Source organism: Gouania willdenowi, chromosome 24 (genome assembly GCF_900634775.1).
Source record: "Gouania willdenowi chromosome 24, fGouWil2.1, whole genome shotgun sequence".
Lineage (NCBI taxonomy): Eukaryota > Metazoa > Chordata > Actinopteri > Blenniiformes > Gobiesocidae > Gouania > Gouania willdenowi.
In genome coordinates, this window is record NC_041066.1 from 1,265,143 (window position 1) to 1,288,179 (window position 23,037).

General features: G+C 39.6%; 1 protein-coding gene across 1 annotated transcript in view; it reads left to right on the top strand.

Annotated features, from left to right (window-relative positions):
* The first annotated feature begins 1,026 nt into the window (after positions 1-1,026).
* Positions 1,027-23,037, top strand: part of lama4 (laminin, alpha 4) — a 50,941-nt gene continuing 28,930 nt past the window's right edge. Inside the window, exons 1-10 of the mRNA XM_028439595.1 lie at positions 1,027-1,122; positions 1,227-1,643; positions 12,470-12,571; positions 12,653-12,780; positions 12,888-12,968; positions 17,057-17,271; positions 18,217-18,317; positions 21,089-21,269; positions 21,639-21,722; positions 21,822-21,973. Of these exons, the coding sequence (XP_028295396.1) occupies positions 1,509-1,643; positions 12,470-12,571; positions 12,653-12,780; positions 12,888-12,968; positions 17,057-17,271; positions 18,217-18,317; positions 21,089-21,269; positions 21,639-21,722; positions 21,822-21,973 (1,179 nt within the window). The 5' untranslated portion in view covers positions 1,027-1,122; positions 1,227-1,508. The remainder of the gene's footprint in view (positions 1,123-1,226; positions 1,644-12,469; positions 12,572-12,652; positions 12,781-12,887; positions 12,969-17,056; positions 17,272-18,216; positions 18,318-21,088; positions 21,270-21,638; positions 21,723-21,821; positions 21,974-23,037) is intronic.

The window sequence follows — 23,037 nt, forward strand, 5'->3', positions numbered from 1 at the left end:
TAGGTCTATAAGTTCATTCAAGTCACAGCACTTTTCTTTATTTTGTAGCCTACATAAATGAACACATTTAATGTATTCACTAAAGGCGGGCATAATGGAACTTAAACTTTGAAAGAAGGAGAAGAATAACTCATCTGAGCAAAAAGAGCTTTAAAAAAAGAAGGCTGCGATTTGATGGACTAAGAACTGGCTGGACAGACGTGGGCAGTATGGTCCGTCAATTTTGCAGCGATCCTACGGTGTTCGCCAATGTGCAGTGTGACAGTTTGAGGTAAGCCGGTCAACAGTGCAATACCTTCATGAGGAGGGACCAGGATTTCAAACAGGTTTGATTTTCTTGCGATCATACGATTGCTGATCTGGAGCTGATCGTGAGGTGTTAATCGCTTATCGTGACCCCATGTATACTACACAATGCACGATATACGATTTAGCCGAGATTAGGCCCAATCTCAAAAATAGATGCAAGTGAAAAATCAGCTCAAAATGGGCCAAAAATCACACAGTATATGCCCGCCTTTAAATAAAGCACTTGTACAGTAATTGGCTGAGAGCAGAGAGAACATGCACCTGCTGCCCCATTGCACGGTTACCTCCAATTCAATGGCTTTACACTTTGAAGCCATTTCATTTCTCCAACATAGCTCTCCTGCATTCTCCATGTTGAACACACAAACTGATTTGCGCAGCAATCTCAGTAAATAAGGTGCTGTACACAAGAAAATCATGCCATTAAAGTATTTAGGGCCTTTGTAAATCTGCCCCATAGAGTAGTGAGTTACAGTACATAAACTAAGGAACCTTGGTTTATAAAGTGTACCATCTGACAGTGTCATGCAGAGGTCCTTTTGTTGCCATTGATGGTGCGACCTTAGAAAACCAAGCCCTGGATCATGACTGGGGCTTTGAGGTGGAGTTGGAAAAGGGATACGGCAGCAGCTGTTTTCCTTCTGCCAGCAGAGAGCTCAGTGAGTTCTGAAGCCTGCCACCCTCTTCCCACCCTGGACGACAAGGGTGGGGGCGCAGACTGTGGAGCCCAAGGTGAAAGGGGGTGCTTGCAAATGGAGACGAGGAACTAACACTCAATCTGTTGGCTTTGGTTGGGTGGGGGGAGTTCTGTGGGTGAGTCCACTGTCTCACTGAAGCCTTCTCCAGGGACAGAAGCCCTCTGTTGCTCATTTGCCTCTCAGCCTGTTATTCTTTTTACCTCATTCTTTCTTTCCCAGGCTTCCCATCTGTATGTGATTTAGACAGCAAGCTCAAGGGAGAGGCAAGTCTGTCAGGGGAGAGGAACCACAGCAGGGAAAGAACGAGAGAGAGTGAGAGACAGAGAGTGAGCGAGAGAGAGAGAGGGAGGAAGTTCCCATACAAGTTTGTTTGAAATCACGGGCTGTTTTTGGACATAGTGCTCCATCTGGACGTCCGGAACATTGGAAAACTGAAGCCGACGAGTGCAGCTGCACAAAAGGAGCTGCCTAGACAGATCCCCACGGCCAAGAGGACACAGAATGGTGGACCACTGGGCATATCCAAACATGGCTGCTTTAGCTCTTCCCTACCTTTGCCTTCTGTGCATCTTCTCAGTGATTGTCTACCCAGCTTCAGCTGCCAGGCTTGGGGAACAGCAACAGTTAGTTCTGAAAGTAAGACATTTGGTTTTCATCACTTCTTGTAATTCAGTTCACAGAAATGGCTTGTCTTTAGCTTTCTGTGTCAAATGTATGAAAGCAGTGCATCAGGACTGTTTTAAGGTGGTTCAAGGTTTTAAAGGTATTTGGAGTGTGAAATGTAGGCATGAGCCTGGCTGTTTCAGGGTTTTTTTGTAATTTTTTGATGTGCCTGTGTTTGTGTCAATGAAGACAACCCATGGTTTTGAGTTACTTTTTCACTCCTGTCATGCTGCTGGTGCTCCTCCCTGACAGTCCTCTAATCTAAAGCAGCTGCCAAATGTTAAGCAAGAGAGAGAGAGAAAGAGAGAGAGAGAGAGAGAGACAGTGAGACAATTGGCAGAAGGATATGAGTAATTTCCTTTGCAGAGTAAAACATAAGCTACACAAGTACATGTGAACCTTGTGTGTCTGCATCAAAACTAATGGTTTTGAAATAATATGAAGTTCATCTTAATTTGTTTCAATGTTACTTCCTTTTTAATATTTTTGGCTTTGAGCTGAGAATGCTGGTTCACTGGTTAAATACCTTTAAGTCGAAATCCTTTAGTTTTTAGCAAACTGCACAGCATCACTGCATTATTCACATGCTGATATTTTTTGTTTGTTTTTGCAATCTGTCTTTGGTTTCATTTGTAAAAACCCAATAAATTGTGAACATCCATTTACACTGTTAGATATTCATGCAATGTGACAGTGTTCTGTTGGTGTCCATCTCTTAAAGATTACAGTACACCTTTGTTTACACATTAGCCGTCAAACCAATAGGGCCTTTTTCAAGCTGTGGTACTAAGATTGTGGATTTTTCTTTGGTTCTCCTTGTACTGCACAAACTCTGAGGTTGCTTAGGCTAAGGATGTTTTCCTTTTGGTGTTTCACTTTCGATATTTTTCATACTAAAAAGCTGTTTCTAATATTTCCAAAAAGGTCAAATTAGACAGCAAAGGATATTCTGGTAAATAATTCCATTCATTAAAAAAAATGATTCACAACCACAACTTGTTACAATTGTCAGAATTGTCAAAGTGTCAGAAATGTCTTTAGGGTCATTTATGTCAATAGTCAATTTATGTGACAATAGTCACCTTGAAGCGCTATCAAAACATAAAATTCTTAAGAAAAAACCCGACAAATTTACATGAACATGCATCAGCTACAGTGGGGACAGACAACTTCCTTTTAACAGAAAAATCTCCAGCAGAACCAGGCTCAGAGGTGGCAGCCATCTGTTTCGACTGGTTGGGGTTAATGAACAGAAAGAGGAGAACAGAACAGGATAGAGAGATAGAACATCATAGTGTCCCAGACTAGTTGAGCCGTGAACCAAAGATCAGGAACTGCCAGCTCCAGCGTCAAGACACCTGAAACAGAAAGGAGAGAGAAGGGCGGGGAGAAGGCACAGACTGCAGAAAAACATGATATAGTATTAGCAGGTCTGCTTGCATGGAAACTTTTAGCCTCAAATAGACATAATATCCCTTTATACCTGGGCATCACCATTTTGGAGATTTCAGCGAATCAGCATTGACATTTCATTTAGTCAAATCAGAACTACTTCATGTATTTCCACTTCAAATAGCTTTTCAGTCAGACATTTTTGTGTCATCCAGTTCCTAAGGAGGCCAGGATTATTAAGATGTATGGACTTGGACATTGCACGTACCAGGAAGGAGTTATTAGCCATTAAATGAGACATCTTGCCATGGAAACTATCAGATGCTTTTAACTGATCAAATCAGTTGGAGGTATGTGAATGGGGCATTACTTTGAGTAATCATGAAGTCATACTTTCTCAAAAATGTCGACCTCCACAAGTGTGCATTAAAGTGTGCACTGCACTCAAGTCGGGCCAAGTCAGGTCTGGGCATGTGGGACACCACAGGGGGCATGGCCTGCTTGGCCTGAATGGAAGAGGTTGGCCAGGCTATGACCCAACACGGCCTGAGCAAAGTGCAAGTGCGCATTCAAGCTAGGCAAGTGGGGGCAATCCTGCTGTGGCCTGGCCTGGCATTCCAGTGTGAATTCACCCTAAAGTGCTTTTTATTGCATTTGCAGCTTTTACTTCACCTCTAATTCTCATTGGTAAAGGTTACATAGAATACTCTTTCAGTTGAGCCTTCTTTGACATTTTTATTACTTGAAATACTACAGATGTGGAGCATGCATTTTTCTTAATTGTAGAGCTTTTGTGCTGCCCGCAGTCTTCGGTCAGCTGCATTGTTTACATTTTGGTCCTGCAGCTATGCTCTACGCTGAGAGATGGCAAAAGCGAAAGGACTGAAAATTCCAGCAGAGGAGAAAGAGATTATATTTTAGGGACTCTGAAAAAAAAAAATTGCCAGAGTCAAGCATGGCACCAGATTTGAATAAAGAAGGTGCGTCACTATCACCTATAAAGGAGGTAACATACTGCTGAACTTTCCCAAATCTTATTTGATTGAACCCGCCGTATTATATATAATCTTTTGATAGACGTTTCATTGAAATTTACTTCAGGTGTCCTTTAATGAAAGGTGACAATGTTTTTCTCCAAAAAACACATTACATTTGGCCTATCCAACAATAACAACAAAACAACTTGGCATAAGACATATTGTGTTTTTAGAAAATTGAGTATATTCAGTTGAAATAAGTATTTATAATTTAAAAAGGCTTCAGGTGTTATCAATGACTGAAAACTAGCACAAGATGAAAATCTAACTGAGACCAAACCATGGCCAGAAACAGATCTTAGTAAATAAAAACCTTAACAATTTATGGTTGTCTCTTAGTCATGCATTACTTAGCATAAATATATCGTTTAGTGTTCAAATCCTGCTGGTGGTAAAACATTTTGATGTGTTACTGTTTTAATCTGTAAAAGTTGCTATTTAATGAGGGCCATTGTGTGCGTATCCCCATCTGTCTCTGCATGTGTGTGAGAGTTGGTGTTCCAGGGCTTCGTACACGCTATAGTGTCTGTGCATGGATGAGCATTACGTCAGGATTGTGTGTGTGTTCATAATAATCCCAGCTCATCTATGCACTGTATCGCGCTGTGGGGGTGGGCTGCTGTGAATGCGCGTGTCAACTACTCTAGCAGTGCCTATAATTGAGGATTTTGTTAATTCACCCCCTAGTGGGAAGTCAGCAAAAACCTGGGGGTGTACTTACTTACTCTAAGTTTGTGAGTTTCTCATGACCTGTCCTAGGGCTGTATCATGGCCTTATTAACTCAACTTCTAAAGTTAAAACAACACAGTTGGTTTTAGCCAAAACAGAAATCAGAACGTTGTGCTTGAAAGCAGCTTTGCATTCCCGAGTATAGCACTGTGAAACAAAGAGTGGATGTGTGAGGCTTCTCATAGATCATTGCTTTGTTCTACACTGCTGTGGCCACTGGTCCAGAAGATTCCACAGAGGTCAAAAATGTTTTACTCATCTTGAATTTGAACATGTCATTATCTGATGTGAATACCTTCTTCTTTACATGGTAATGGATCAGCATTAAGGCAAGGCTGGTTTTTTAATAAAATAAAATACATTAACCCATGTTCCAATGCTGTGGTAATTCTGCCTTCTCCTGGTTTAGGATGTCTTAGGAATATATGAAGCAGCAGTAACTTTCCTTACTGTGCACTTTAAATAAGTCATGCAAGGTGTTTAAAGCTCCATCACTCTTTTCATCTTAAATCAGGTCAGTTTGAGCACCTTTTGATCTCTGTGGCAGTCACACGTGCTTCATCTGAACACAATGTATTTGAATGCCGACTCAAATGTTATCCTGAACTAGTTATAGTTGAGTTGTTCACAGGGCTTCAGGGTCAGATCACCTTTTTCTTTTTAAATGTTGATGAATATATTGTCAGACTCACAATTTTTTGATTATTCTCATTGAGGTTTAAACAATCCAGTAGCAATCTGGTGTAGTGGTTACTATGTCACTATTATGGAGTATTTAATGCTCTCACCATAGGGATTTGGTTACCTCGGACTCTATGAGGACAGAACGCTGGACTCAGAAAAAAAAAGGAACGATTCAAGCGTTTAACTTTGCAGCACACAAGTAAACAGTCAACAAGAGCAACAGTAAAGTTAAAGGATCCGGGTGACTGACACTTCGTCCAAACTGCAGGTCTTAATGCACAATTCCTATTTTTACAAAAAATCTGATTTTTTTTGTGCGTGATCATCCATATTACATATTAAATGTATCTTCAGTCAGTTTGGAGTATGAATAAAATGTGACCCTGAAGAGACGCATGCGCAGAAGTGGTCCAAAGGAGACCCATGACCCCACAGGCCCGTATGGTGTTTACAGAAGTAAATATGGAGGCGTCCAGTGTAGGACTATGTGTCGCACTGAGAAAATGTCTTTCCAACAGAAGTCAGCACTTCATAACTTTAAGTGAAAAAGAAGAGAGCCAGGTTTATTGCTCTAGCCGTTTGCTGTGATGGTTGCTACATTTTTACAACGGACTTTTTGGATGCAAAGTCGGAGTCAACAGTGGTGGGATAGGGATGTCAGCGGTTTCAATGATTAGGAGATCATTTTGAATTTCCGAATGACAAAAAGAACAATTCATTATTATCAACTATTCATTAATTATTAGAATCAGAAGTTTGTATAGAAAGTGCCTCGGCCATCCAGACTGCAGTCACATTGCATAATAAACAAGTTTGGATGAACTACGACTGGGCCTGCGGAACGTCTCCGCGCTGAATAGCACGTACCACATTCTCGAGTATTTAGTCAAATGACTCGGTTCCACCAAGTAAAAAAAGGTCTCTGAGAGGCTTTTCATATCCGCTCTTAGAATATCCATGTAAAATTACACCTCGATTCAACGAGCATTACCGGAGGAGTATTCATTTGAAAAATGGGGCCCCCTGGTGCCACCGTGACACATACTGGGTAATGGGCCTCAATTATATATTGGTATGTGCCAATGATTCGATACGACCAACCGTCATAATATTTAACTCGCAAACAAATGAGAATCTACTTTTGTTTTTGTTTTCTTTTGGGGCCCCAAATCAAAAATCGAGCTCCGATTATCTATGCATACACATCCATAGAATATACCTAGCAAATTTCCCGATTTGTTCTTGAATATCAGAGGAGTAGCAATTTTTTTTAATTAGTGTACACAACATGAAGAAGAAGAAGAAGAACAACAACAACAAAGTGAGTGGCGTTTTGAGTCCAGTAGCCCGGCCTAAATACTGTATAGGTATCTGATTTAGGACCACATATGAAAGTGACCTAGGGCTGATTTAAAAAAATTGGAATTGTGTTGTTCAGACGAGATCGGACACAGGTCGCATATGGGCAAAAAGATCAGATTTGGGTTGCATTTGCCCACATTGTGAATGTAGCCTGAGACCTTAAGACACCGGTGAGCAGTTCAACCAGGCGACGATTATCCGATGGGCAGAAACCAGGAAACAGAGTGAGGGTCATACACAGCAGAATCAGTCAGAACACAAGAAACAATGAAGGATTGCTGCTGGTCATGAGAAATGCAGACAATCTGGCACTGAGTGCAGGTAGAGTTATGATCACCAGCAGCTGTGCACAGCGGGAGAAAGTATGTCAGACTACCTCTCGAGGAAGGTGGCCTTCAAAATAATAATAATCCAGAATTTCCTCCTTCTAATCCAGTGTTTCTCAAATGGGGTAGGGGCACACAATGGTACTACAGGGGGCACTTGAGAGAGAGAGAAAGAGAGGGGAAAATTAACAAATGAAAGCATTACAAATATAGGGTTTTATTATCATATTAAAAAAAATACCAGCAACTCACAATACGAACACAAAAACACACAAAATAAGAGAAAAAATATAATGGCTAATAAAAAATAAAAAAAACAGACAAACAACAACATACACAAAATGACACCAAAAAGAGACTAATAGAGAAAAATACTGTTATCAGCAACACACAAAACGACAATAAATGAGAGAAAAATACACAATATTGCTACAACATACACAAGAATAACAGAAAAACATACAAAACAACATAAGAAATAAATCACATCAAAAACACACAGATAATAATTTAAATAATACCAACCACACAAAATGACACCAAAAAACACACAAAATGACACCAAAATGATGATAGAAATGATTTTGATTAGAACATGATCTGAAGTCAGTCTTTGTTCCACATCATGCAGGAAATGAACATAAATTATAAAATAAAATACATTTAAATACTTAATACTGATTCATTCCACTTATTTACAAAATTAGATTCTTTAAAATGTGTGTTATCACTCATTCATTCTATCATTATGATCTAAAGTTATTTTTTCACAGAATTCTGAGCAGAATGTTGTAGTAGGACTAAAGGGGCTACTTAGATTCATAAGTTAGAAAAAGGGGAAACTTGAGCCAAAAAATGTTTGAGAAACACTGCTCTGATCAAATGTATTAAGTTAATTGGGATTATCAAATTGGCTGTGTTTGTGTGTAATTATGTTTGATGTTTCTTAAATGTTGACCTGGATTAGACTAATTTCCAGGTTTTACCCAAGTTTGTGCTTAACATTAGCGAAGATCGGCTCCTGCATGTAACCCTACAGAGGATAACATGGCATAAGAATACATGCATTGAGAAGTGTTGGTGTTGAATTTGTAAAATACGTTATTCCATAAGTATCGCATTGGGATTTACATTCTCAGCACACAAAAAACATCACAAACATCAGTTTTCCACAGCGTCATGGAGGTCTTACCCTTTTCAAATTTGGCTTTTAAAAAATATACATTTTCATGGATTAGGTGGGTTGTCTAATCATTGATTGTATTTTTTTTAAAAGCATCCAAGTCACTATTAAAAACAATACAATGGTACAGTTATCTTTAACAGAAATGCTTTAAAATGAAATATTCATAACTTCAAAGCCAAACCTTAATTTTTTTCATAATAGATAAAAAATTAAAAATCACACATCCTAATTAGCTGTCCTTGTCATTATAGGTGTAACAAAATAGTTAACTCACGATACAATATGAAATATGATATAGAGCTCACAATACAAAATACTCATGATACAATATAAAAAATGACAAAAATTCTAAGGGAAGAGTAACAAATGTGTTGCAAAACTTTGTCGATTCAAAACAATTTGATTGCAAAAGTGTGTGGCCTCACAAATAAAGAATAAAGACAAATTGACACTGTATGTAATATTTTTTTTGTTGTATACATTTCTACTACAGGTACCCTTGTACCCTCCCCCCCCTGCAACTTAAAAAAGGAGAGAGTAAAGTTGCTCAAATTAAGCAATGTTATTATTTATGATGTTCTACATAATGTATCATACAATATTCGACACGTGCTTTAATTTTGGGGATACGCTTTAACATGGAGGGACACACTTTGTCAGTTGTAAACTACTAAGTTAGACAACAGGTAAAAGCATTTAAAAGTCCAACACCGTAGATCATGGCATTAAATGTGACAAAACAAAGTACCCTTTGCTGAATGCATGCGTGCTCCTGTGGCCAGGAGATCACTACATCACTACAAACAACAGACTTATGAGTCTACGGAGCACCCACTGTGTCCACCATGTTGTAAACAAAGCTCTGAGCCGCTATGGGAAGCAAGAGGGTCAAATGTCATCGGCTGCTGCAGTCCTTTAAAACTTTTTGAACTGATTTTATTTTTTTAACCTTTGAATTTTATATATATCGAAATTGTCATATGTTCAAACAAACACATGCCTCCAAACCATCTCCTCCATGTGCACTTAAATCCTGACTCATTACAGACAGTCACACACAGCTAAAAGCTTGCAGTTTCACAGAGCTGGTGGATAGAGGGATTCTCAGCTGGTTTCCTCTAAACAAATCCAGTCTGGTATTCAAAATGTCATAACAATCTGGAGTTATGTTACAATTTTAAGAACATGTTTACATGAATATGTTTACAGGAAAGTCTGATTTATTGTGTGCGTGTCTGACTGTAACAGATGGCTCTGCATTCAGTGCTCTGTGGGTCACTGAAGCTCACAGGAAGAAGGAGGCAGGAAGAAACAGAGCCACTGTCCACAGGATTCCACACATTACCCTGAAACATAACTAGGTCTTTGTCTACTGCTTGATCAGGGAATAAATCAAAGGAAAGGAGAAATTCCAATTGTCCATGCCATTCTGTATGTGTGAGGAATGTTCTGTCTTTTAATGACCGCCTATGGATGCCTTACACACAGCTGTAGACAGCGTGCTATTGTACACCTCACAGACCGCTGCTGCTTTTCAAGTCAAAAATGTAGCCCCCATCCTCCCCCCAAAAAGACCTCACAAGGATAACAGCCATAGCAACAATCAACAACAAAACTGAGACTATAGTGTTGGAGAGTTAGTAAAGGTTAGGAATGTGGTTAAAAACTCTGCACTACCACCTTCTGCATTAACAAACATGTATAAAAGTCTCAAATAGGCCACCTAATAGCTCACAGATGTCTCATTAACTCACTTTGTTTTGGCAGTAGAAAATGTAGGAAGTGGTACAAAATGTGCAACATGGAGATGAATAATAATAATGCACTGGATTTTATGTAGAGCTTTTCATAGACACTCAAAACACTTTACATTGATGTGCATTATTATTTCACTCCACACACAGTGGTGGTAAGCTACTATTGTAACCACAGCTGCCCTGGGGCTGACTGACAGAAGTTAGGTTGCCATACTGCACCACACTCATTCACACAACACTTCCATATGAGGCATTATGGGTAAAGTGCCTTGCTCAAGGACACAACGACAATGACTTGGGCAGAACGGCATTCGAACCCCCAACCCTTTGATTATTGGGTGACCCACTGAGCCACAATCATTATGTACTGTATACTTAATGAAGAGTATACAGTACATAATGATTCATATATATTTTTTGAGCTCTTTTGTGCCTATTGTTATGTACCATAACGTTAATCTGCAAAAATGTTACAATATGTGAATGCACGACTCACCAAGTCAAAGAATCAAATGAAATGTTCTCTTTAATCTTTGTGTTGCCATTAAATTAAATTGGGCTTTTTTGCCTTTATTGTCATGTATATGTTGTTACACATATATTGAAATTTGTCCTCTGCATTTTAACCCATCCCTGGGGAGCAGTCAAATGAGCCAGTGTCGTAGTCGAGTCACCATAGCTCGAGTCAGCGTAAAGTCACCTTTCAGTTTCTAAATCCTGACATTATGATTACATAGTCACCCGGTTTTTCAAAAGGTGTAATCCAGATAAAAATGATCTGGAACCTTTTTTGCTTTCCATGATCATGTGTAATCCATTTTACGTTTGAGCCAGTTATTTAAAACAATATCGGATTGGATCATTCGGATCCGGATAAAGACATTTTAGGATCTGGATAACCAGAGCTCATCTTAGTTTGATGAACGGTGCTTCAAGCCTTTGGAGACCCTGACCAACCTACTGCATTCTGCCAGAACCAGTAAACAGGACGTGCAACAAGAGACGCAATAATTAGACTCTAGTTTTGGATTTCATCATCCTGTTGTGTGATTGTATGCATCACTAAAAAATAATCAACAACAATATTTTGGATTGTGATGAATATACATTAATTAGTGACACAATTAAATATATTATGTCTGGTCAATATTGAGATGTTTGGGGGATTATTTTACGAGGCTAAACTCTTTCTACTTTGCTGTAGGCCTATACTGTTATAACTCTACCGAATCACTGTCGTCTGACAGATGAATAAAAATCTAATGAAAACCTTAAGAATAATATCTTATAGGCTATACTACATGATCCAAATATAGGATTATTTGATACACTTTTAAAGTTTCATTACATTTTGGGCCTGAAATCCAGATTTTTTTGGATCAAAGTGATTTCTATCTTACTAAAAAATTCTGAAACAAAAAGTTTGATCCCGATCAAAACAGGGATTTGATTACGGTATCTAATCCGATTACGTAATTCATTTTTTCTTTAGAAAAACTCGTTTTCAAGATTTTATCCAATCCGAGCTGATTACTTTTCAAACACCAGGCCAAGGATCCATTCACATTAAAGTGTGTCTTTTGCAGTGTGCTAATTTAAATGTGTCCCATTGGGAAGGACAAGGCAGGAAGACAGGGGTAGTTCGTCATAGCAAAAGTCCATTTAATGAACCAAAAAAGAGAACCAGCAAAGTACAAACCAAAGACCAAAAGCATACCATTTTGTGATTAAACACTTCTTTTAACTAGTGAGTATGGCAATCAGAGAACTGGGCACACCTGTATGAAGACAAGAAGGTGGAGCAAGCTCTACCTAACCTCTGAACTTACACACTGGCAAGAAAAGGAGTGTTGTGAACAAGAAAGAAATCTGGCCCACACAGAGACAGGGGAAAAAACCTAATTGAATTTCCAAAACAAGACTGACTAAAGCACTAACACATCCTTTTTTGGAACCAAAATTAAAATGTTCCACACAAACTACAGAAAACAACCAACTAAACAACAACATAAAATTGGCCAATAGCCCAAATTGGAAGTTATTTCCCTATACATACACACAATATGGTAAATATGTCAGTACTAATCTAAAGTAGAGTGACGTTCTTTGTGTGACTGCAATGATTAGATGCTCTTTAAAAATACAAATCTAACAAATCTTCATGATCAAATATTGTACTGGAGGTTACAGTAAAGGACAAATTGACAAATGTTTTCCCCGATAATATTTCCATTTCACTTAATGCATGCCTAAGTTCCAGTGATTTGAAGGATCTGTGTCTGTCACATCGTGTTTTCTAAATAACCTTATGTTGTGCCTCTGCAGGTTTGCACCAAAGGATTTTTTCTAAGTGAACAAGACGTCTGCCTACCATGTAATTGCAAGGGTCACGCTGAGTACTGTAATGACATCACTGGCATCTGTATAGTAGGTCCACCACAATCATTTTACACAATTAAAGGCATCCAAGTCAACCAGCTTTGTGTTTAAATATGCCATTCCCTCTAGAACTGCAGGAATCACAGCACAGGTGACTTCTGTGAGATGTGTGAAGACGGCTATATGCTGACTCGCAGTCCGAATGGACGCCACACCTGCCAACCATGCGCATGCCCACTTTCCACTGCCTCCAACAAGTAGGCCAGTCCATTCCAGTTTGCAAACCACAAGTAGAGAGTTGGCAGGCAGTGTGCAATCTCTCAAATATTTTATTGTGTGTGTGTGTGTGTGTGTTTGTGGCCAGTTTTGCAGTTCGCTGTGACAGAAGATCTTCCATTCTACGCTGCAAATGCCAAGAGGGCTATGCTGGACATTTCTGTGAAAGGTCAGTGGAAGAGGAAGATCACTGAGTTATGAGTTAAAACCCAGTGTTCACTCATGTGTAAGGATCCTCACCTTGAATTTGATTAAAAAAAATTAAAAAAGGGCCATTAGTACATAGTAGCACATGGAAATTGAATGTATGCTGTCTTGCTGGACAACTGTACACCTGCTATGTCTTTTGAAATCATGAAACCTAATAAGTACAACTATGGGTATACAGTTGAATTTTAGTTGTTTTTTTTATCTTTCTTTTTTATATATCTTGTAAGAAATACATATTTTTCATTGGGTAATTTACGTGAATCGATTTTTTTCATGTCATTACATGAATGTATTTATGTATATATCATACATAAATACAGCATAGGAGCATATATGTATACGTGAGCATATGTAGCAATGGTGTTGGTAATTGCAATAAATAGTATTCACTGATGTACATCTGGGGCCAGCGGCGCCATCTTCAGGAACTTACGGCTGCTCCACTACAATCGGGCAAATTGAACAAAACACGTGTGTGTTGTGACTTCAAGTGAATACTAGCTATAGCACAGACATAAGATAGGCAAGATAGCGATAAAGAGACACACCAACTTGGATGTTTTTGGTCCTCCAAGGTGTCAGGGGTTGAGGAACTAGATGGACTACTGGAACTAAGCATAAATAGATGAGGGTGAAAAACATGAAACTGATGAAAAACCATTATACCAGCAATCTGAGAGAGTGAGGGGATATATGCATACAGTGTGACATTTGGAAACTCTTGAAACCCACAAATGAAGTGAATTAAGAAGTGTGACTGTCATTGCTGAGCTGCCAAGTACCAACAGATGATCTTCTAGCACAGTGTTTCTGAAATGGGGGTATGTGTACCCCTAAGGGCACGTGATGGCATTATATGGGGGGTACTTGAGAGAAAGAGAGAGAGAGAGAGAGAAAGTGGAAAAATAATAAATAAATTGTCAGTCTTAGTCCCACCCCAAGCATAAGATAACCAGAAATGATAAAAACTATAGAAGTCAATCTATTCAGAATCAGAATCAACTTTATTGACCAAGTAATGTATGAATACACACGAGGAATTTGTCTTGGTGAACTGTGCTCTCTCTGATAGTGAAAAACATTAAATAATAACAATCAACTAGAAAAAAAGAAAAATAAATTTAAAAAAAAGTAAAAGTATAAACATAAATATAAACAGTAGTTAGACTAATATGTGCAAACTAAATAAAATAACAAGATATTAATAACAATAATAATAATAATAATAATAATAATAAGAAGAAGAAGAAGAAGAAGAAGAAGAAGAAGAATGAAATAAAATAAAATACAATAATAATAGTGCAGTAGTGCATTGATGAGTAGTGCAGGTGAACATTTAAATTAAAATATTATGTACATGAATATTCTCAGTGTCAGATTGATCCAGGGTTGTTATGTTTAGTTCCAGGGTTATTTCACAGAAACAGGTCTGACACTCTTTGACTGTTTAGTGTTGATCAGAGTGACAGCCTGGGGGAAGAAACTGTTTTTATGGCGGGTAGTTTTGGCGTACAGTGATCTGTTGCATCTGCCTGAGGGGAGGAGTTTAAACAGATTGTGTGCAGGGTGTGAGGGGTCTGCAGTGATGGTACCTGCCCGTTTCCTGACCCTGGACAGGTATAAGTCTTGGATGGAGGGCAGATCAACACCAATGATCTTTTCTGCAGTCCTGACTATCCTTTGTAGTCTGTGTCTGTCTAGTTTGGTTGTAGAACCAAACCAGACAATGATGGAGGTGCACAGAACAGACTGAATGATGGAGGTGTAGAACATGATCAGCAGCTCTTGGGGCAGGTTGAACTTCCTCAGCTGATGCAGGAAGTACATCCTCTGCTGTGCCTTTTTCCCGGTTGTGTCTATGTGGGAGGTCCACTTCAGGTCCTGTGAGATTGTGGATCCCAGGAACCTGAAGGAATCTACGGAAGCCACTTTTCTATTCAGAATGGTAAGGGGGGGGAGTGGGGGGGGGGGATTTCTCCTGAAGTCCACTGTCATCTCCACAGTCTTGAACGGGTTCAGTTCCAGATGGTTCTGACTGCACCAGAGAGCCAGCTGTTCCACCTCCCGTCTGAAGGCAGACTCGTCCCCATCCCTGATGAGACCGATGATGGTGGTGTCATCTGCAAACTTCAGGAGTTTCACAGAGGGGTCCCCTGAGGTGCAGTCATTGGTGTAGAGGGAGAATAGCAGTAGGGAGAGAACACACCCCTGGGGGGCGCCAGTGCTGAGTGACCGGGTGCTGGATGTGATGCCTCCCAGCCTTACTTGCTGCTTCCTGTCAGTCAGGAAGTTGGTGATCCACTGACAGGTGGAGGCCGGCACTGTGAGCTGGGTGAGTTTCTGGTGAAGGATGTCCGGGATGATAGTGTTGAACGCAGGGCTGAAATCCACAAACAGGATCCTAGCGTAAGTCCCTGGGGAGTCGAGGTGATGCAGGATGTAGTTCAGTCCTATGTTTACTGCATCCTCAACCGACCTGTTTGCCCGATAGGCAAACTGCAGGGGGTCCAGCAGGGGTCTTGTAATGTCCTTCAGGTGGCTCTGTACCAGCCTCTCAAAGGACTAACGACGTCAGAGCAAAGAGTCGATAGTCATAGAGTCCTGTGATGGCAGGTTTCTTTGGGACTGGGATGATGCTGGAGCTTTTGCAGCAGGAAGGTACTTCACACAGCTCCAGTGATGTATTGAAGATCCGTGTGAAGATGGGGGCCAGCTGCTCAGCACAGGCTTTCAGGCAGGAGGGAAATACTCCGTCTGGACATGGAGCCTTTTTGATATTTTGTCTCTTGAATAGCTGGCACACATCTCTTTCATTGATCTTCAGGGCAGGTGGGGGGACAGAGGGTGAGGTAGGAGGGGAAGTGGGGGGAGCAGGAAGGGCAGAGTCCAGGTGATGGGCTGATGCTAATGAGCTGGGGGCCTGGTGCAGTAAAAGCTATTCAGGAGCCCCTAATCAGTGTTTTTCAACTTTGGGGTCAGGACCCCATTCTGTGGCTGCCTGAAATTTCAGAAAAATGTAAATAGATTTTTGAATTTTTAAAACTATAATTATTATTAGTTTTAATTTAAAACAACACACAATACAACTGTATTGCTATACTTTTACTTTGTGAAATAAAAATGCAGGTCAACTAAAATGCGGAATATATACAGTATATGTACTGTATATATTTGAGCTCAAACGTGATCAAAAAGTAATTCAAGAAAAACTTATTTACAAAATGAGATTCTGTTATCATTCATTCATTCCATCATTATGCTCTATAGTTGTTTTTAAATCGTTTTCTAAACAAAACGTTGTAGTCAAACAAAGGGGGTACTTGGATTCAGAAATAAGAGAAAGGGGGAACTTCAGCCAAAAACGTTTGAGAACCACTGCTCTGGCAGATGTGAAGTGCTGTACCATCCTGAAAGGTGCCAGTACTGAGGCTAACAAGCTATCCAGCAACAATTATCCAACAGATGCTTGGATGTAAGATGGGAATGGTTGAGAGGAACATGGACCCTCCATGGAATTAAAAAGTACTGGTATACAGTATATAATGTAAACACAGAGACAAAAAAAGACAATGATGAAGAAGAAGAAGCCCCAGTAAATCGCTCAACGACCAGAAACGCAGCCGGTTCAGAAAAAGGTTCCCAAGTCTTTTAAAGTGGGGGAAGAGTACATTAAATAGCTGCAATTTGATAACCCCTTGTTGCTACCTTGCTTGCACTGCAGCGGGAGTACAACAGTGGTAAAAGAGTCTTTTTAGTGTCCTCTTTAGTTGAGGCAAGATCACTTTCTTCCTCACCCTTTTACTATCGGGATTGATTGATCAAGGAGACTACATTTAACAAATATATTATATACATAGTTTATATGATGCAAAGTCAGGGCACATGAAAAATGTGTTTAAAAACATGGCGAAAATACAGAATAAATCAAAATGGTTGGATTTGAGTGGTAAATCAATGAACATTCAATTTAAAAAAAATGTTTATTCTTGTTTTGTTTTGTTTTGTTTTTAAATCTCACTGCGATCTGATTTTTTTCTCCCTGTCTAGGTGTGCTCCTGGTTACTATGGCAACCCAATGGCAATAGGTAGCTCTTGTAAGAAGTGTGACTGTAATGGCAATTCTGACCCAAACCTGATCTTCAATGAGTGCCACAACATGACGGGCCACTGTCAGCACTGCTGGGCAAACACAGCCGGGGCCAAGTGTGAAAAATGTGCTCCAGGTTTCTATGGCGACGCCATCAGTGCCAAAAACTGCAGAGGTGAGAGGAAAACTTTGATTAGTTATTTAACCAATAAATAGCCCTGTGTATTATAACAGAAGTCCAGTGACTCACATATGCTAATGTACCGTATGCTAATGTACTCACAGAATCATAGATTAGACCAGTGGTTCTCAAACTTTTTTGGGTATTCCCCACTTTGAATAAAGGTCCCACCTACGCCCATTGCCCCCCAAATAATCTTGACAATTAAAACATTTTCAAATTTATTGAACTACCAAGGAACAGGCAATGAATCAAAAATCTAAATAAAACTAATTACCTGCAGAAAAAAAAAAATGTGAAGGTGCAGTATTCAAAAATACAGGAAATAACCAAACATTGTTTGTAATTTGTGCCAAAAGTCTTAAGAAAACAAAAAAGCTAAATTTAAAACATAAATCATTATTTTTGCACTTTAGTAGAACTGTGGAACTAATATGTAAAAATAAATGTAACTTGGAACTTCCATGTTACATTTTGGTCCCGGTCCATATCTAATGCAGTCTAATAATTTAATGCTCTTTTAATTTCTGCTACATTTTTAGGCTAATAATTATTACTTTCTTTGTGTATAAATGTTTTGTTTAGTGTTAATGACTTTTATTGTCAATGAAGAAAGGCATTTCAGAAGATTGGCATGAAATTTTCTTCTGTATGTCGTGTCCTCCCCCTGTCATGTCTTCATTCCCCACTAGGGGGGCGCACCTCACACTTTGAGAAGCACTTAATTAGACTAATACAATAATGCTTAATGCAGTAAATTGGCTCTTAAACCCTTTCTACTAATACATTCGACATGGAAGCTGCTCTGTGAAAAAATGTACCAAGGTCAGTGTTCAAGGATCAGCAGTATATCTTCCAAGGCCCTAGGAAGCCAAAAATAACCCTTCCTGATAATATGACCTCCAACGTTCTCGTCATGCATCCTATGTCTGTCTGCAGAGTGTGAGTGCAACAAATGCGGCACCTCGTCATGTGATGATAGGACAGGGGTGTGTCACTGCAAGCCTGGAGTCACGGGACGATTCTGTGACCAGTGTGAGGTAAGACAAATATCGACTAAGAAGTCAATCAACACACATGCAAGCACACATGATTCATTCATAGCATGCCAATTTAGCAATTAGTATAAAATGCATGTTTTTTGGCTGTGAGAATGTAGGTAATACATACCTGCATGAGGAAACCACCAGCCTCAAGCACACACTCTTTGGGTTTAATCAATTCTGCCTAATTAATCAGAGCAGGAAGGGTATTGGACACCTCCAATGGTATACTGACATTGAGAAAGCTTGGAACGTTTTATCCAGATAGTGACCACGTACCTGTAAAAAATAAAATAAAAGAAGAAGCAGCTGAGGTGAAGCTGGAGCAATGACAGCAGTTACAAAAACATTTGTAAGATTGTCATCTTTACAATATCAATGGTTCCGATTAGAGATATAGAGAGTTTTAGTTCAGTGGCCAAATACAGACCATTTTTATCTCAAGTGGGCAACAGATGCAGGAAAAAGCAAGCAATAAGTGACATCATATGTTTTGTTTTGTTTTTAAATTGGTGGGAAATTTGTAGAAAAAATTGAAGGATTTTGGAAAAAGTCAAAGTTTTTGTAAAAATGTGTGATTAAAAATGACTGCCATCATGTTATATAAGGCTTCAAAAACTTTGAGCCCCTGTAAATAATGTGAAGTTTTATTGAATTTGTGTATTTTGACTGAGATATTTACATCTGAATTATATGGTAATTGAATTCATCTTTTTCTGTATTGTTAACTTTCTTCTGCATGTTGACTTGGATGCTCTAAAGGGCATTGTATCACCCACATCCAGCATGATTCTGTGATTGTTATCTCTAGTTTGAATTTGAATTCTTAATATGTTTGTTTGTGAATTTCAATGGCTAGGCTCAATGGTCAGGATGAGCACTAGAGGTGATGGGGGAAGTTATGTTCCTTCTTTATGAGTGAAGATACATTTCTGCTTGTGTTTCTGAACATAGGAGTCATACACATCTAAGAAACTACCCCCTATGCTAAAATGTCTCAAGTCCATCAAATGAATAATGCCACTCAAAATAAAATATTGAGCACCCTCTTTATATTATTAAACCCCTGTCCTCCCTGTACAAATCAATTTTGTTCAAAATAATCTACCTAATTTTAGGTAGAATTTATGCATTACTTAGCATACCTTTTTGTGATCATTATTAAGAAAGGAAATTGGTCTATAAGAGCCACATTGTTCTGGATTTTTTCCACCTTTTCACAATATTGTTGGCGACCGTGGGACAGGTGGTAGAGGGTCGTCTTCTGATTGAGAGGTCGGGGGTTCAATCCCAGTACCTGACTATGTGACGAAGTGTCCTTGGGCAAAACACTGAACCCTAAGTTGCTCCCAGTGGTTGACTAGCGCCTTGCATGGCAGTCCTGTCCCACTGGTGTGTGAATGTGAGAGTGATTGGGTGAATGAGCTGATATGTAAAGCGCTTTGGGACTGCTTCAGTGTGGTGATAAAGCGCTATATAAATCAAGTCCATTTACCATTTTTACCATTTTACTGCTGTACATATATTTTGTATATTTTGATTATGATACCATGTGATGCACAAGTTTTCCTCCCTTCAAACTGGACATGGCGTCAGAGGCTAGAGAAAATTGCATTAGAAATCAGAAATGTCTGAAGTTGCTCCTTCTGGTTGGATTTAATTTATATCCCTCTCTGCTTGCATTGGTGTTCCAAGCTAGAAGCTTACCAGCTCTTTACCTTTGTTCATAGTCAGACTTTTATCTTATTAAGTGTTTGGTGTGTTTTGCTTTAAAGGTCCCATATCATGCTTTTTTTCACCCATCTCCATTTGTTCTAAGAACCCTAAAAACATAGTATTTGAGGTTTATTTTTCCAAACTCGCCTGTTTTCTAGAGTTTTAGCCTCTGAAAAGTCACTTTCTGAGCAACTCTACACAAACAGGCTGATTTGCGACCTACTTATGCATATTCATGAGTGGGCGTGTCTATAGACAGGACACTGACTTCCTCCTCCCCACATGGTGACGTATGGCCAGAGGACGGTCCACCCTCCTCCCACCCACTCTGTAGCCGAGCTCATGCTGCTTTATAAACACGAGACAAAGAGTGGGGGCGGGGCGTTAGCCGGCACATACATAGACTGTAGAAAATACATACATAGCACTGTGCAAAGGACGCTGAAATGCTCACCTTTGTGGGCGTTTCTGTTTACATGGGCTCTTTAAGTTGATTTTTTTGTGCCAATTGTTGGGAAAAAATTTGAAAGAAAAAGTCTCTTCTATGCTTCTCTCAATTTGTTTCATTTCAAATGAGTAAGATTTGTGTTCAGATCTTGTTATTTTATCTCTGGGGTAGCTTTCAAAGCCTCCCAACTCACAGCTGCAGATGTCTGAGCATTGCTTATTTCAAAATAAATCTATTTTGTCTACCAATATATATTATGAGTTTTGGATCTCTGAGCATAAAATTCTGCCAACGCCTGCTAGGAGAATGGTTTTGATTGCATCCCTGAGTCTAATCGCTGAGTTTGAAATATTTGGAATTTATAATATCTGGGGAATTCAAGACCTAATGAAATCCATGCACCTTTGATGGAACATGTAAACTCCACTCATAAAGGTTTTTCGGGGGGGAAAATTTAGCACTTTAAAACAAACTGCATAAATATGAAATATGGGAGCTATTAATGATGGAAATGTGATGGACTAACACTAAAACAATAAAATTTAGAAAATTGAAATAGACAGCTAGCTAAAATGTGTCTGGCTTTGTCATTCATGTAATCCAGGAGGGCTACTCTGGTTTCTCCAGCTGTCAAGGCTGCCGTAGGTGTGAATGTGGGCTCGCTTCCCTGCGCTCCACCTGCCACCCTCTCACTCACAGCTGTCCCTGCCGCCCAGGCGCCGGAGGTCGTTACTGTGAGCGCTGTCTCCCAGGATACTGGGACTACAGCCCCTCTGGCTGTCAGAGTGAGTCGTCTGCTCTCATGATATATGCCAAATGTTCCTCAAATGAAATACCCTTAGCAAAAACCTTAAACACAGATTCCTTGATGATGTTGTAATGAGTGTTCTCATTCTCACACCCACTACTGCCGCTGAGAGAAACATCTGCTGAAAGCTCTGACCCTGTGGCCAGAGTCGGATGACATCACTTTAAAACTTAGGTCTGTGGACACAGCTGCTGAAACAATCACACAAGAGAAGCCATGGGACAGCCACATAGATGTGTGGGAGTCAACTGATGCCTCATGCATAGAATAACATATCCAGAGGAAATCCAACTGTGAAAAAGTGTTTGCTACATTCAGTGATTGAGTACGTCTGCTTCTCTTACAGAATGTGACTGTGAGAGTGGACATTGTGACCCACACACAGGAGAATGTCTGGCTGAGGCTGCTACTTTCAACCTGTGTGACACCAGTGAGTTGAGCAGGCACTGAGACAACACAACATTCAGTATTACATCACATTACTCCTGATCGTTTTCTTATTATTCTCTTTTTTCATGTTTGCTTCTAGATTGTGATACGTGCATTTGGCATTTGATTGAGGACTTGCAGCTGTCCAATAAAACACTGGATCAGCTGAAAGTTGGAGTGTTGAACATCTCCACTGGTGCTGCTGCTAATGATAGGCTCAAGTACTACAATTACACCGCTCATCGACTGCAGGTAGGGATGGGTAACATTCACATTAAAGCGATACTCGGTACCTGTGAATCGGTACTGAACGGTACCAATTTTTGGTAATTGTGTGTGGTAATAAATGGTAAATGATGAAACACAAAATAAATAATAATAATAATAATAATAATATAACAATAACAAACAGCCTGAACAAATCCATCAAACTGAGATCTATCTGTTTGTATTGTAGCAACATTTGTTTCACAAACTTCTTAATCATGAAAACCTTAAACCACAACTACCTACCTATAATGCACAAATTATAAAGCAGCTTTATATATTGCCAGTATTTAAGTTGCATTTGCCCACATAGGTCAAATGTGTGCGAACGGCAAAAATGAACTTATTTATAGTTTGGCCAAAAGAGCTTGGATTTTGTTTGGTGCTATTGCTAGGGCTAGAGATTAGTTGGTTCTAATCCTGATAATCTGAAGATGCCCATGCAGTTGCGAGGTGAAGACAGAGTCTAACTAAGGAGTGGAGCGACGTAATCCCTTATATTTCTCTTTATTACCGGAAATTTCTGCCCGTTTCAGCGAGTTGTTGGACACGGGGGCCTGTGTGAGTGCACGTGTTAGAACCGAAAACTATATTTGCACTCCGCTAGTTCAGACGTAGATCTGAAGACCTTAGCAGCTTGTTCTCCAACTCTCTTGTAGTCGGTACTGCTCGTTGCTCCAAAGTGAAGCTCACATTTATACCTATCGTGTTTCTGCGTGGAGCGGGTGTTTGGGAGGTGCTCGGGCTGCAGCGCTTTTTAAAAAGCAGAACTTTAGTTACTGCCGTCAGGTACATGCAATTTTTTGTTCAGGTATTGCATGGGATGTTGCCTACTCTTCCACTCGCTCACAGTCACAAGGATGTGTTTCAGTACCGAAACATGGTACCGTTTGATTTTACGTGAATCAGTACCATGTAGTACAGAAGGAGTTCGGTTGGTACAGTACCTAAAAAAGTACCGAATTCGGTACCCATCCCTAACTACAGGTACACGTGCACAGATGGTGAGAGACTAAAAAAAAACCCAGTATGTATCTAACAAAAAAAAA